General features: G+C 31.1%; 1 protein-coding gene across 1 annotated transcript; it reads left to right on the forward strand.

Moving 5' to 3' along the window:
• The first annotated feature begins 2,515 nt into the window (after positions 1-2,515).
• LOC113874330 (cytokinin dehydrogenase 3-like) lies at positions 2,516-6,802 on the forward strand. The gene is made up of 5 exons (XM_027512561.1): positions 2,516-3,365; positions 4,194-4,321; positions 5,056-5,331; positions 5,514-5,782; positions 6,126-6,802. The coding sequence occupies exons 1-5, from the start codon at positions 2,732-2,734 to the stop codon at positions 6,418-6,420; spliced, it is 1,602 nt and encodes a 533-aa protein (XP_027368362.1). The 5' UTR covers positions 2,516-2,731; the 3' UTR covers positions 6,421-6,802.
• Positions 6,803-13,039: the final 6,237 nt, after the last annotated feature.

A 13,039-nucleotide genomic window follows, 5' to 3' on the forward strand; every position in this document is an offset into this window, starting at 1 on the left:
GCAACATATTACATCTCTATTCTATTCCAGTTGAATTTGAATTTTACCAAACATTTCCGAGACACAGATGGTGGACCTACACAACAAAGGATATGAAATTTTGTTATGGTACATATGTTGCGAACAACAAAATTTACTTTACAAAGAGTGACTCTTTTCCTTTTGGTGCCATTATTTTTTCCCCCTTCTTTTGAAGAGATAAGGAGATATTCGTTTTGTTAGGTAGAAGACCTAACTATCGCTGTTTGAACATGGGTCAAGGTATATAGAGTTGTTCCCATCAAGTCCTTGATTTGAGTATCTCTAACATGAGTTACATGGAACACCTTTCAATTTCCATTGGTTCTATCCGTTTCGGTTAATAATGAACCCGTAACATTTGAAGTCGTCTTCTTTTTTCTTTTTAGCATTTATTAGTCATGCATGAAACATATGTATCGTCAAAGATTGCAATCTTTAATTTGAAGCATTAGTAGAATATGGTTCTACAGAACCTGGTGGAGGGTCTTGGTGTATGATAGCTCCTCCTACCTGCGAGATCTATAGGTCAAAGATTGTTTTTGAACGCCCTTTGTTGTTTCCACTCCCAATCAAAGTCTTTGTTTAGGACCTTGGATCATACACTTGCATTGCCTATTTAAAAGAATAATTCGGTACATATATTTTATATAGTTCGAATTATTCTTACATTTATACTTAAATATATGTATCACCCACTAGAACACCCCCTGAAAGGTAGCCATATTAAATTATTATACTAACCAGTTCGATGGATTCTCTTGCGTGTGCTTAGCATGTCATTGTTTTCTTCCTATATTCTGATAGAGTGCATGCTTCACTCACCACGTAAGGTTTGGCGAGAGCAATTGGGAAATTAGGTGTAGTTCAATCAGTAGCCAATACAAATTAATTATTGGATTCCCCCTTAGCAATTTAATAATTCCATTGTATCTATCATTGTTTTGTTTGGCTTAGAACATGTTAAATCTAAAAGAAAAAAGAGGAGAGAAAATCGTGTCATGTTGTAGACATTCAAATGACTTATCTGTTGCAAGACAGGCACATTTTTGTGTTACGGTTAGCTATACTTTTCATTGTTTATTACATGTTGGGATTAGATCAAGCTCTCTAACAAAATCTTGGCCCAAAGAAAATCCGGTGCGATGTCTCCCTCAGTTTCCATTGACATTGCCCTTCCATGAATTAGAAATTAAAGTTGAAAGCAATATAGTTTGATCCATGAGAAGTCATATGGTCCCGGAAAGAAAATCTAGGGAGATCCTTTTGATAATTACCTAATTTTGACTCCCTCTCATTAATCCCCTAAAATTGGAAATTCCAATTGTTATATATAATAGGAACAGTGTAATGTGTATGAATTGACCAAACTTGACCAATCTTTGACCATGAGATTACAATCCAACGGTTCAAGATATATGTTTTTCTTTACTAGGTAAATTAAAGGCCAACGATGGAAGAAGGTTGTGGGTTCGATTGCTGGGAATCTTCGTGATCACGATGACGATGCACATATAAACACAATCATAGCTAAACCAATAGGAAGGCCAAACACTTCATTAATTGCTTTATTTAATGTATTTATTTTACAAATACTTCATGACGTTTCAGAAGGAAGGGCAAATATAATCTCTGGACCTTCGATCGTATCTTTGAATTTGACATTTAGTCATCCCTTCCAAAATTTGCACGACGTACAACTTGGTTTTGAATAATTTTTCTCTCACACCTTCATTTATTCACACTGCTACTATACTTATCCTCGTGAAAAATAGAGCAAAACATATTAAAGTTTTTGTCTCCTCTTTTCTTATCATAAAAAAAGTGTAAGATTAACGTAAAAGAATAAAAATGTAAAATACCATTATTGTTTAGTTTTTATTTATTTTTATTTCTTATCAGACGTACATATGATTTATTTTTATACTTTTCATATAAAATTACATAATAAGTAAAAGTACTCTTCCACTTCAATTCAACTTTAAAAATATTGATTCTAATTTCTCATACCAGTATTTTTTTATATTCACTTATTCTATTTTTCTCCATTTTCTATTATTTTGTGTTACATTTATTGTTTTTTCTTTTTTATTTCTTTTTACTTTAAGATAAATGCTAATTAGTATTTTAAGTGAAATTTTTTATTAAAAATATTTTTAATATATTTCAATCTCAATTTTAATTCATATTTAGCATATTTTTTTTGTAATATTTTTAATTTCTTAAATAATATATTTGAACACTCCTTAACAAGGCCAATGTCTTAAATAATTTTAATTTATAAATACTCTCATTTAAAACCTTTTATTTCATTCTACCCCTTTTCTTTTTACAGCACATCACTTATTATACATATTCCTTTTCTCTCTTGTCTTCGTATTTCACTTAATATATACACCTCCTTATATCTAAAAGAAATATTTTCCCATTTTAAAAGGGCATGTGAGACATTTTCCTTATAACTAAATCACCTCTTTCTAAATCTTTAACTCAAAAAGACAAAAGATTCTCTCCCTCCCCTCTGTGTTTCTCAAATATTTTTCTCCTTCTTTATCATGCAAAGCCCGCTTCTAGTCTATATATAGCCCTACCTCCTCCACCTCCTTTACAACACATCAACAACAAAGAGAAAAAGGCCACCACCACCGTTAACAAAGACCCATAATCACTTCTCTCTTCTTATTCTCTCCAAATTAAGTCCAAACAAACCAAAATGGTTGAGAACTACCCGTTTCCCACATACTTCATTCTCCTACTAATAACCATAACACGTTTGATCTCCACAGTGGGAAAAACGGAGCAATGGAACAAAGCTCTGCTCCCCCAAGAGTTAACCACTGTGGAGGAAAAGCTATCAAACGCGCTCCGTTACGACCCTGAAGCCCTGGAAGGAGCTTCAAAGGACTACGGCAACCTCGTACGCGATGTCCCATTAGCGGTGTTTCGTCCATCATCGGTGTACGACATAGTGAGGCTGATAAAGGTGTCGTACAATAGCTCTGTCCCTTTGCGCATAGCGGCGAGAGGGGAAGGGCACTCCACTCGCGGACAAGCGATGGCACGTGAGGGTGTGGTGGTGGACATGGCGGGGTTGAGAAAGGGAGAGAATGGGGTTGGAATAAGGGTCTCTGTGGACCCTTTGGTTGGTTACTATGCTGATGTTGGAGGGGAGCAATTGTGGATTGATGTGCTTAATACAGCTCTTGAGCATGGACTTGCACCTCTTTCTTGGACTGATTACTTGTACTTAACTGTGGGAGGAACTCTCTCCAATGCTGGCATCAGTGGCCAAACATTCCGCTATGGACCTCAAATCACCACTGTTCGTCAATTGGATGTTGTCACTGGTATGAATTTAATTAATTAAGCTTACTTTTAACCCCTTAATTACAATATATAATCAAACACTTTGGAGGAGCGAGTATAATATATTATACATTCGATGAAATGAAATAAAAAAAGAGAGATAAGTGTTTCTTAAATAAGGATGAAAATTAGTGCTTAAAAAATCAAGGTCGTATAATGTCACGCTTTAGAATGCTCTAACATTTTTATTTTTATAAATTTAACAAACGTAATACATTAGAAATTATTTTAAATCTTGATTTTTTTTTCTTTTAATTATAACCATATATAATGGGAACGGGATGACTTTGTTTTGTCCAATATTGGGTATAATGGTGAGTTGCTCAGTGGGTCTTTTCCTCTGGTACTTTTATAAACGTTTCCTTTTGGATGTAGTCTTGAATTAATATTCATGTATTCAAGCTTGGTTTTATATTTTTTTAGCAAAATTTCTTTTTTATTAAAAAATTGGAACTAAATTTCCCTAACTTGATTTTATTTTATTGTTTACGTAATACCGAATTAGTCGTTGTTAAGGGAGTTTTTGTCTACAATTTTGGTGAATGTTAGCCAGCGCTTACCGGCCTATGTTTGAATTTTTTCTTAATTATGGAGCCAGTTCACACCGTCATAGCCTCCGATATTCTTGATTAATTTTTTCCTTTTTTAGAATAAGTGGATTATATTGTTGGCCCAAGTCTAATTTGATCAATTATATTATAATAAATAAAAAGAATGTTAGATTTTAAAGTATTAGTTAAAAAATATGTGCATGCATGCAAGAATATATTTTATAATCTATGTTTAATCAAGTTTTGGTTTGGTTTCAGGAAAAGGAGATTTTGTGACCTGTTCTTCGGAGACGAATTCGGAGTTATTTCACGCGGTTCTTGGAGGCTTAGGACAATTTGGAATTATAACAAGGGCAAGAATTGCTCTTGCGCCAGCACCGAAGAGGGTACGTTTATATCTAGAGAAATGACTAGGATTTTTGTCTTGTAGCTTCTTCCTCCAACACTTCCTATAGTAAAGCCAATTCTACGTTTTACATTGTTCAACCATCTCACTTTACGGAAGCATCAAATGTCCTTGTCCAGAAAGCACTATGTTATCATTTTCTTAGCACTTGGCACCCACATATTTAAGTTTGACATTATGCTAGAGCATGTTAGTCATCCATGAAAGTCGCATACAAAAGAAAACGAGATGAGTTAAAGGTGAATAACGTGGATTTTTGAAATTGAAAAGGCATGAAAATCCGTGTTTGGATATATACATATATATATATATATATATATATATATATATATATATATGCTTGAATTTATTGAAATTTGAAATTAAATATTTATAAGCATTTGTACCAATAAAAAGGCTCATATTATCCTTTCTAGTCAACGATCCAAATTCTATTTCGTTTATCAAACTCAACTAACAACGCTATTTGAAAACACTTGCAAGTCTAGGTCTATACATTATAAATATGTTTCCATTATGATGAAGTTGGTGAGATCATTCATTTGAAGAATAGGCAAGAACACAATGTACTCTAGTACCATATTCAACTTTATCCTTCTATTTGATGGGACTCATTGCATAAACCGTCATCATGCGTTCATTATTGTCTTTCATTAGTACGATAATGACCTAATCAGTACATTGTATCGACTAATGGTGAATTTTTATTGGCAGGTTAAATGGGTGAGACTATTGTACAATGACTTTTCTGCTTTTGCCAAAGACCAGGAACAATTAATCTCAATCGATGGAAGGAAACAAAATTTTGCATTGGATTATTTGGAAGGGATGCTACTAATGCACCAGGGACCCATAAATAATTGGAGATCTTCTTTCTTCCCTTTAGCCGACCATCCCCGAATAATTTCGCTAGTAACTAAACATAGCGTCCTCTATTGCCTAGAAGTTGCCAAATATTATGATGGCCAAAATGAAAACAATGTGGACAAGGTACTATCTCTATTCATGTGCAATTGCCTTGATGATGTGTCCTTTTTTTTTTCTACTTTTATTTTTCTGTCTCACCTTAATAACCCTTAGCACACTCAATGCTAAACTTTTCACTATTTAGTTTTTACAAGTAGTAAAAGATTGAAGATAGTAATAATATTCTAATTTTTATGTTTGTGTAGGAACTCCAAGTTTTGCTCCAAGGACTAAACTATATCCCTGGATTTTACTATGAAAAAGATGTCTCCTATGTTGAGTTCTTAAATAGAGTCCGAAGTGGAGAGTTGAAGCTTCAGTCACAAGGACTGTGGGATGTTCCTCATCCGTGGCTTAATATGTTTATACCGAAATCTCAAATATTGGATTTTGACTCGGGCGTGTTCAAGAATATCATCCTTAAACGAAACATCACCACAGGACCTGTCTTGGTTTACCCCATGAATAGAAACAAGTAATTAAGCACTGAACTAATCGCAATTTATGCTATTATTAGAAGTAAAATGCTAACTGGTACGACTTTTTTTTTTCATTAAATATACCAAAGTGAATTTTCTCTCTCCTAAAACAACTTCCTTCTCTTAAAGTTTTTTCTCTATTTCCACGGATATATACTTATTCCTCTGTTGATTGATTAAAAAGTTATTCATAACATTTTTCATAAAAAAAAGTTATTCGTACCAAATAGTATTGTTATTGTAAGTACATTTTTTCTCTTTAACATGCTACTTCTCATTCACTTCTTTTCGATTAATATTGTAAAAAGAATAAAAAGCTAATTAGAGACTAATTTTCAGGTGGGACAACAGGATGTCAGCATCAATACCAGATGAGGATATCTTCTACACAGTTGGATTTTTGCATTCTAGTGGGTTTGATAATTGGAAGGCCTATGATGCTCAAAACAGAGAAATTTTGCAATTTTGTAATGATGCTGGGATCAAGGTTAAGCAATATCTTCCCCACTATCGCACACAAGAAGATTGGGCGAACCATTTTGGCCCTAAATGGAGAACTTTCTTAGAAAGAAAACACCAGTTTGATCCAAGAATGATTCTATCACCTGGACAAAGAATCTTCAACAACAATTAAACTAGCTTTTTTAAATATTTTCACTAATAAAAAGATGTAATATATGGTGGTACTACCTCAGTTAGCTAGCTGGCTTGGAACAAGTGTACACATAGGACCCAAACTTCAGATGATAGCTTTTGTACTTTTTTTTGTTAAGAGGGTGGGGTTAAAAGCTGCATGACTTTGGCATATATATAGATCAGGTTACACATACCTTAGATACGTTAGGTTGACAAAATCATGTGTGAAAGATGCACACAGCTAGCTGTACCTTTCTTTCTTTCTCTCTCTCTCTCTGTCCCTCACTTTGTCTATCACTAATTAAAAAGACTAGTAGTTTAGAAGCTACCGAAGAGTTGACGATTTTTATCACGTTCTAATCCTATATTAGTTCTTAATGGGCAATGAGTGTGTTTGGTGCATTAATGATTCTTTATCTTTGTTAATTGTTATTTAATAATCAATTTTCCTTCCTAATTTTGTACAGGGGCATTCTAGCAATAATTGAGATCCTAGGTTAACAAGGAACAATATTATTGTTCTAAATTGAGAGTCCTAGCTGTATGCCACAACAATCAATCATCGTAGGTTGCTAGATAGATATGATAACGCCAAATGCCTTCAAATACTATAATCTTCATTGCAAGATCCTTCTTCGTAATTATGTACAAAAGATTACGCTGCTTTACTAGAGAACACAAGAAAGTAACTGATTGCTCCTTATAAAAAGAATCAAGAGCATTAAACAAATGGTATCGCAGTCCATAAAGTGTAATAAATGTTTTATGAGAGTCTAGACATGAATAATTAGGATAACCAAGGAACGGAACCTATAGCTACGTCTCTTAATTTTTTGGGTGGAATTTGGGAATACTATAGTGTATCTAAAGCGACACCCAAGTGGCAGTAATGTGTATTTTAAATTGAAATTTTAGATTCTCAATTTTTTCCTTCTTTCTCCTGCAAAAATAAAATAATCATCGAATCAAGTCAATAACAACTACACAAGAAGAATACAGAAAAAAAAAAATATTGCTACGTTGCAAAACAAGGAATGCAACAACGACCACAAAAATTATAAAACTAAATTTACAGAATATCTAAATGCCTGTTGTAAATATTTATATACCATATAAAAAATAGTTTTTCCACCACTCAATTTTAGTTTCTTCTGTTGAGAATTTCTCACATTTTTAGTTTGGAAAATACAGAAGGAGGCCAAGAAGTTAAAAAAGAAGTTGCGTCCTAAAGCTAGAACATCTTATAAAACATACTCATTTAACTAAAATTCTAATTCAATCTCTCAATTAAAAAACTAAAATCCAAACAAATTACAGAGTGACCAGATCCTAATCAGACTAATAAAACGATATTGGAACAGCCAAGAGAGATCATAGCAGTGCCTAAAAAGCATTAAAAGTGAAAATAAGAAGAAAAATGTCTATATATAGCAACATACACTATGGTAAACGAATGCACATAGAACCAGTATTGATGTCTCAATGTTTAGATACTCTAATCTTAATTTGGCCATTTCATCTGCAAATGGCTTTGTATATCTTAGTCACTTGTACCTATTCTGAAAGTTTGGGAAGGTTATTATGAAGTGCCCCGGATTCAAGGCCAAAAAACTGTAGATTTCAGGATTTATATTCCTCTTTGTAGTGCGATCTGATAGCTTTATTCTACTTTGTGTTATGTATTCCACTAAAAGGTATAACTAGTACAACGTAATTACCATCATTAAAATATTAACATTTCGTATGAAAAAATTCGAATATCTTAAATGCGTTGGAATGTTAAGCAAATAATAAAAAATGAAGATAAAAGTAGTGTAGGATCGAATAGGAATAACTTTTTGCTTTTGGGGTATCAGACAGACCCACGAGTGCTTTTGTTGTGACAAAGTATTAAGCAACGAGTTCTTGAAACTAATCAAAATGTTCCTTTAAATTAAAGTAAGCCTCATCTAGTTGTCGTTCTTGTTAACTATCAATAAGTTAACTATCAATAAGAGGGTTGCATTTCTTATATTAATTGTTAATTAAGCTAGGCAAGATTCCATAATAAAGTCACTTTGATCTTTGCCCCATAAAGTGAAACTTTTCTTTTACACTTTTATGTTAACATACGTGCTTTGCGGCCTCAATAGGGACCTAAGTTAGTTTATTTAATTAAACAAGTGCATAATTGTATACAAAAAAGGCCATGTAACACTTAATTCCAGCTTACAGGCAACCAGGAGACAAAAAAAGTTAGTAGCCTCATCATTTTGTTGACTTGTCATGCCGCCTACAGAGTAGATCATGCTTTATGATCGATGTCTTATTGTTGTGGAAAATCCAGGACACGAAATCCCAACATTCACACGCTGTGAATTATATCTTTGTTGAGAAGAGAATTTACAAGAATAACTATTGATCAAATTATGATACCATATAATCATAACCAAATCGTAACTTCTCGTCGCTTTTCCGCAAATCCTAAAGTTTGCCGCCGATTCTCTTTCACACCCTTGGCTACGTACCTAACATCTTCAATTCAAAAGTATAAACAATTACCGATTTGTTACAGTTTGAATTTTGTGGCTATATATAATTAGCTTGATGCTTGGGCTTAGATCAATTTACTTTGGAGGATTTGGCTGACCTGAGGGATTCCTTTTGCTTTTGGGATCACAACCAATCTTCAATCAACAGCCAAATAGGTACAGCCTAACCTAATAATTAGATGCTTGGGGCCATTATAAGTGAATGTCTTCTACAACCACACTCAAAAGGCGAAAGTAGTAAAAAGTTAAAGAAAATTTTAAAGTAGAATCTTATGGAAAAGTTTGAGTTTTATGATGGTCAATTATACTCAGGAATATATATATATATTTGCCCCTCTCGTTGAGCACTTTTTTAGGGGTTCTCTCCCTTATGGGAGCCCCCTTCCCGTATGTTATTTTCTCTTCAATGTAAAAGTTATTCATTTATTATTGTTATCACACCTTCATTTAGCATCTTACTAGTTATCATCCTTGTTTTGTTTTGTTTTGTTTTTTTGTCACATTCTTTCTCAGCAACTGAATTTGTTGGAGCTGCTCCTTCATTGGGGGAGTTTTGCCATGCCACTATCAAACTATTGTTGTCATAAACAGTTGCTACAATTACATGTTTTTGTTAGGAGGCATGTTTCAAGCTGTGATTTTGGTTCTTTATGGTTTAACTCACTATTAGGCTTTATATTAATCAGAAGAAGAGAAAAAGAAAAACTCTTTTGGTTAGAAGAGTATCTGATCTTAAGATTTATTTATTTTTATTTAATTTCGTTGTATTTGGTAACTTTAAGATTGCTAACTTTGTTAGAAGAGTACTTACTATTCTTCTATTTATTTATTTTTGCGTTGTTTTAATATTATTTTATTTAACAATATTTAATGTGTTACTTGTCATTTTTTTAATCTACAAATATTTAATAAAAAATCAAAATTAACTATCAAAAGATTTTAACATCTAATGCTCTCTTTCAACACACTCAATAATAACCGCACATGAATAAAGGATTATATATATATATATATATATATATATATATATATATATATATTTGAGTAAGATTTTTTACAGTTTTGTAAATTTTAAAAAAAATTATATTTAATTTAAATTTTTTATTTAATTTACATCTAATAGGTTAAAACTTATCACTTCATTTAGTGTATACAAGTTAAAGATGGATCAAAGTCTTATTTCCTGACTGCCAAAGATGCCCTAAGCAATGGAAGGACATTTGTGTGTTTCAATTTCAAAACTCACTACCACGTAACACTGTAAGTTTCAAGCTGGATAGAACACAAACCAACCATGCTTTCATCGCAAACCACCATCGACCAACATCAAACTCGCATTATCGAACTAGACAGACTTGCCACCACCGTACCAAACCTAAGCAGCCGCCACATCATCAACTCGTCCTCACCATTAAGCCATAAGCCACTCGCTTGAACTATCGCACTCTACGCGCTAATGCTAGCCATAATTGTGAGCATCACACACCCTCATTCCCCATTTTGCTTTAAGTATTGGAAACTTTCAAAGCAAAGAAAACGGATCAATTTCTACACTTTTTACATGGGTTAAAACTACAATATAAAAGTACAAAATTTACGATTATTATTTTTATATTGATAAAAAAATCAATATAAAAAGTTAATTTTAATTGACATAAAAAGTGTTTTATGTGGTAATGGTTCTAGATTAGTTATTTGAACGGATTAAGGTCGAACTGATTAAATCAATTGATTCATTTTTCAAAACTTCGTTTTGTACAATCGAAAAGATCACAAAGAAAAAAGTCTCACAGAAATGTTGAGCTAAAAATTATTACAAAAAAAGTATCTTAGAGACATAATTAATCTAACAAAGCATTTTTATTAGCATTAGTTAAAGACTTGGGGTTGGCTATGACATTAAAGGTTAAAGTTTTGAGCAATTATTGTATGAACATATTGTTTATAGGTACGATTAATTAAAAACTTAAGAAAACATTAAAATAATTCCAGCATATATTCCAATCTAAACTTTATTGTCGTTTTAATACATCAGCTTTTAATTGCTTGTACATATAAATACCCTTTTTTTGTCGTGCACATATAAATATTATACTCTCAATTCTCTGCCAGGTCATGACTTGTATAACTTAGAAGACACTCCTAATTTAAAAACCATTAATTATGTCACTTAAATTAGTTATAAAATATTGATATATATATATATATATATATATATATAGGTGTGTGTTCTTTAATTATCTTCATTACTCATATGTTCTATTACAATAAACATTTTAGGGAAAAAATAGTTGAAAATAAGGGTGGTTCTGTTTGATATTTAATATTACTTGAGTCATATCTGCGCTTTGCATGACGAAAACCATATGATAAACCAATTTCACAAACTAATCCGAATGCCGAAAACGAAAACAGAATTGACGGGTAGCCAAAACCTAGGCATCTTTAACATATATTTCAACATTTTAGATTAGAATCCTTTTTCAAATTATTTTCTGAGAGAAAAGGTTCTTAAGCAAATTGCGTACAGTTGACAATGCTAACATGAGTTGCTTTAAAGTAAGAGATGCATTTTCTGTAACTTAAACTTAGTTGTAACATACTCCCATAATATGCGTGTTGAATTTCGTCATTTTATGAAGAATTTAGTCACAACATGTAATACCAAGAGCTCACACGTTCCATTTGAAAAAGCAATTTAGTACAAGAAAATAGGGTGATTTTAACATCCTTTCTTAAATTAAATAAATAAAAGAATCACAAAAACAATATTTTTTAATAAATAAAGTGTAAATAATTATAGACCATTGATTTAATTTTGTAATAAATAAATAGTTAGAATTTAATAATTTTCAAGTAAATTTTATAGGTAATAACAAGTTATAGAGTGAATAATGAAGAACAAATGAGTAAATCATCACTCCTTTTTCTTTATTTCTCTCCTTCTTTCAATTTCTCGGCATTGAAAACTCACCAAAGGTCTTTCTTCTTTGTTGTTCTTTTTTCCAAATACGGTAGAAGACAATTTTTTACTTTTGGTTCATTCAAAATTATAGAACCAACAATCGCAAACAACTATATCTTCTAAATTTTGAATTACAAGAGATTTTAACATCCATATTATTGGACTTTTAAAAAAAAAATATCCTTGGAGTAGGAAAAAATAAAGCCATTTGATTGAGAAGGTAAAGTACAACAAGAGATAATTAAAAAAATTCATTAATTTAAATTGACACATTCTTTTAATAAAACTAAATTGAAAAGCTAAGAATAATGCAACAAATAACCTATATTATTTTAATTTAGCAAAAGTATTTATTATTGTCTTATTTAGAACTTTGTTTTGGTTAAGTAAAACTCAAATTTGTTGATATTTAAAAAGCATGACATTTAATTTTTATATTAGTTCTCTCAGAACTAATATAGAAAATAATTTTTTTAAACAAAATGTTACTTTTTATATTAAGAGAATCAATATAAAAGATACTGAAAATTTTTAAATTTTGTTATTTTTAACTTCGTAAATTTTAAAAAAATATAACTTTTAGTATATAACTCAAATTTATGTAAATTATATGTCTAAAATTTTAATTTTTTTTAATTTTTTTGTATTTCTTTTAAAAATATTATTTATAAATAATTATGTCATTTGGAAATCATCAATATTGTGAATCATAATTTATACTAAGAGTGGAATAAAGAATAAAGTTAATTTGTATCACTAATTTTCTATTTTGTATTTTTAATCATTCAATCTTAATCAACAGTTTATAATACTTGCAAGTTTTTTAAAAAAGATAATTTTATCTTACTTTTCTAAATTTAAGAGAGAATTTTAGAATCATATGGAGATAGAGTCATTATTTTTATATTTTTCACTTTCAACGAAGAAAAAAATTCAAATTCAAATTCATGTAAATCTTCAATAGATACTAAATATCTCCTGTAAATGTGTGTATATTTGCAAAAATATGATATTGATAATATATATATATAAGACATGGTGATAAGTCTATATTTGGGCCTTATTTTATAACTCATATTTATATTTGATCTTTATTTTATTTAAGTTTTACACTGATTTAT

Source organism: Abrus precatorius, unplaced genomic scaffold, assembly GCF_003935025.1.
Source record: "Abrus precatorius isolate BTA unplaced genomic scaffold, Abrus_2018 Scaffold10, whole genome shotgun sequence".
In the NCBI taxonomy this organism is placed as follows: domain Eukaryota; kingdom Viridiplantae; phylum Streptophyta; class Magnoliopsida; order Fabales; family Fabaceae; genus Abrus; species Abrus precatorius.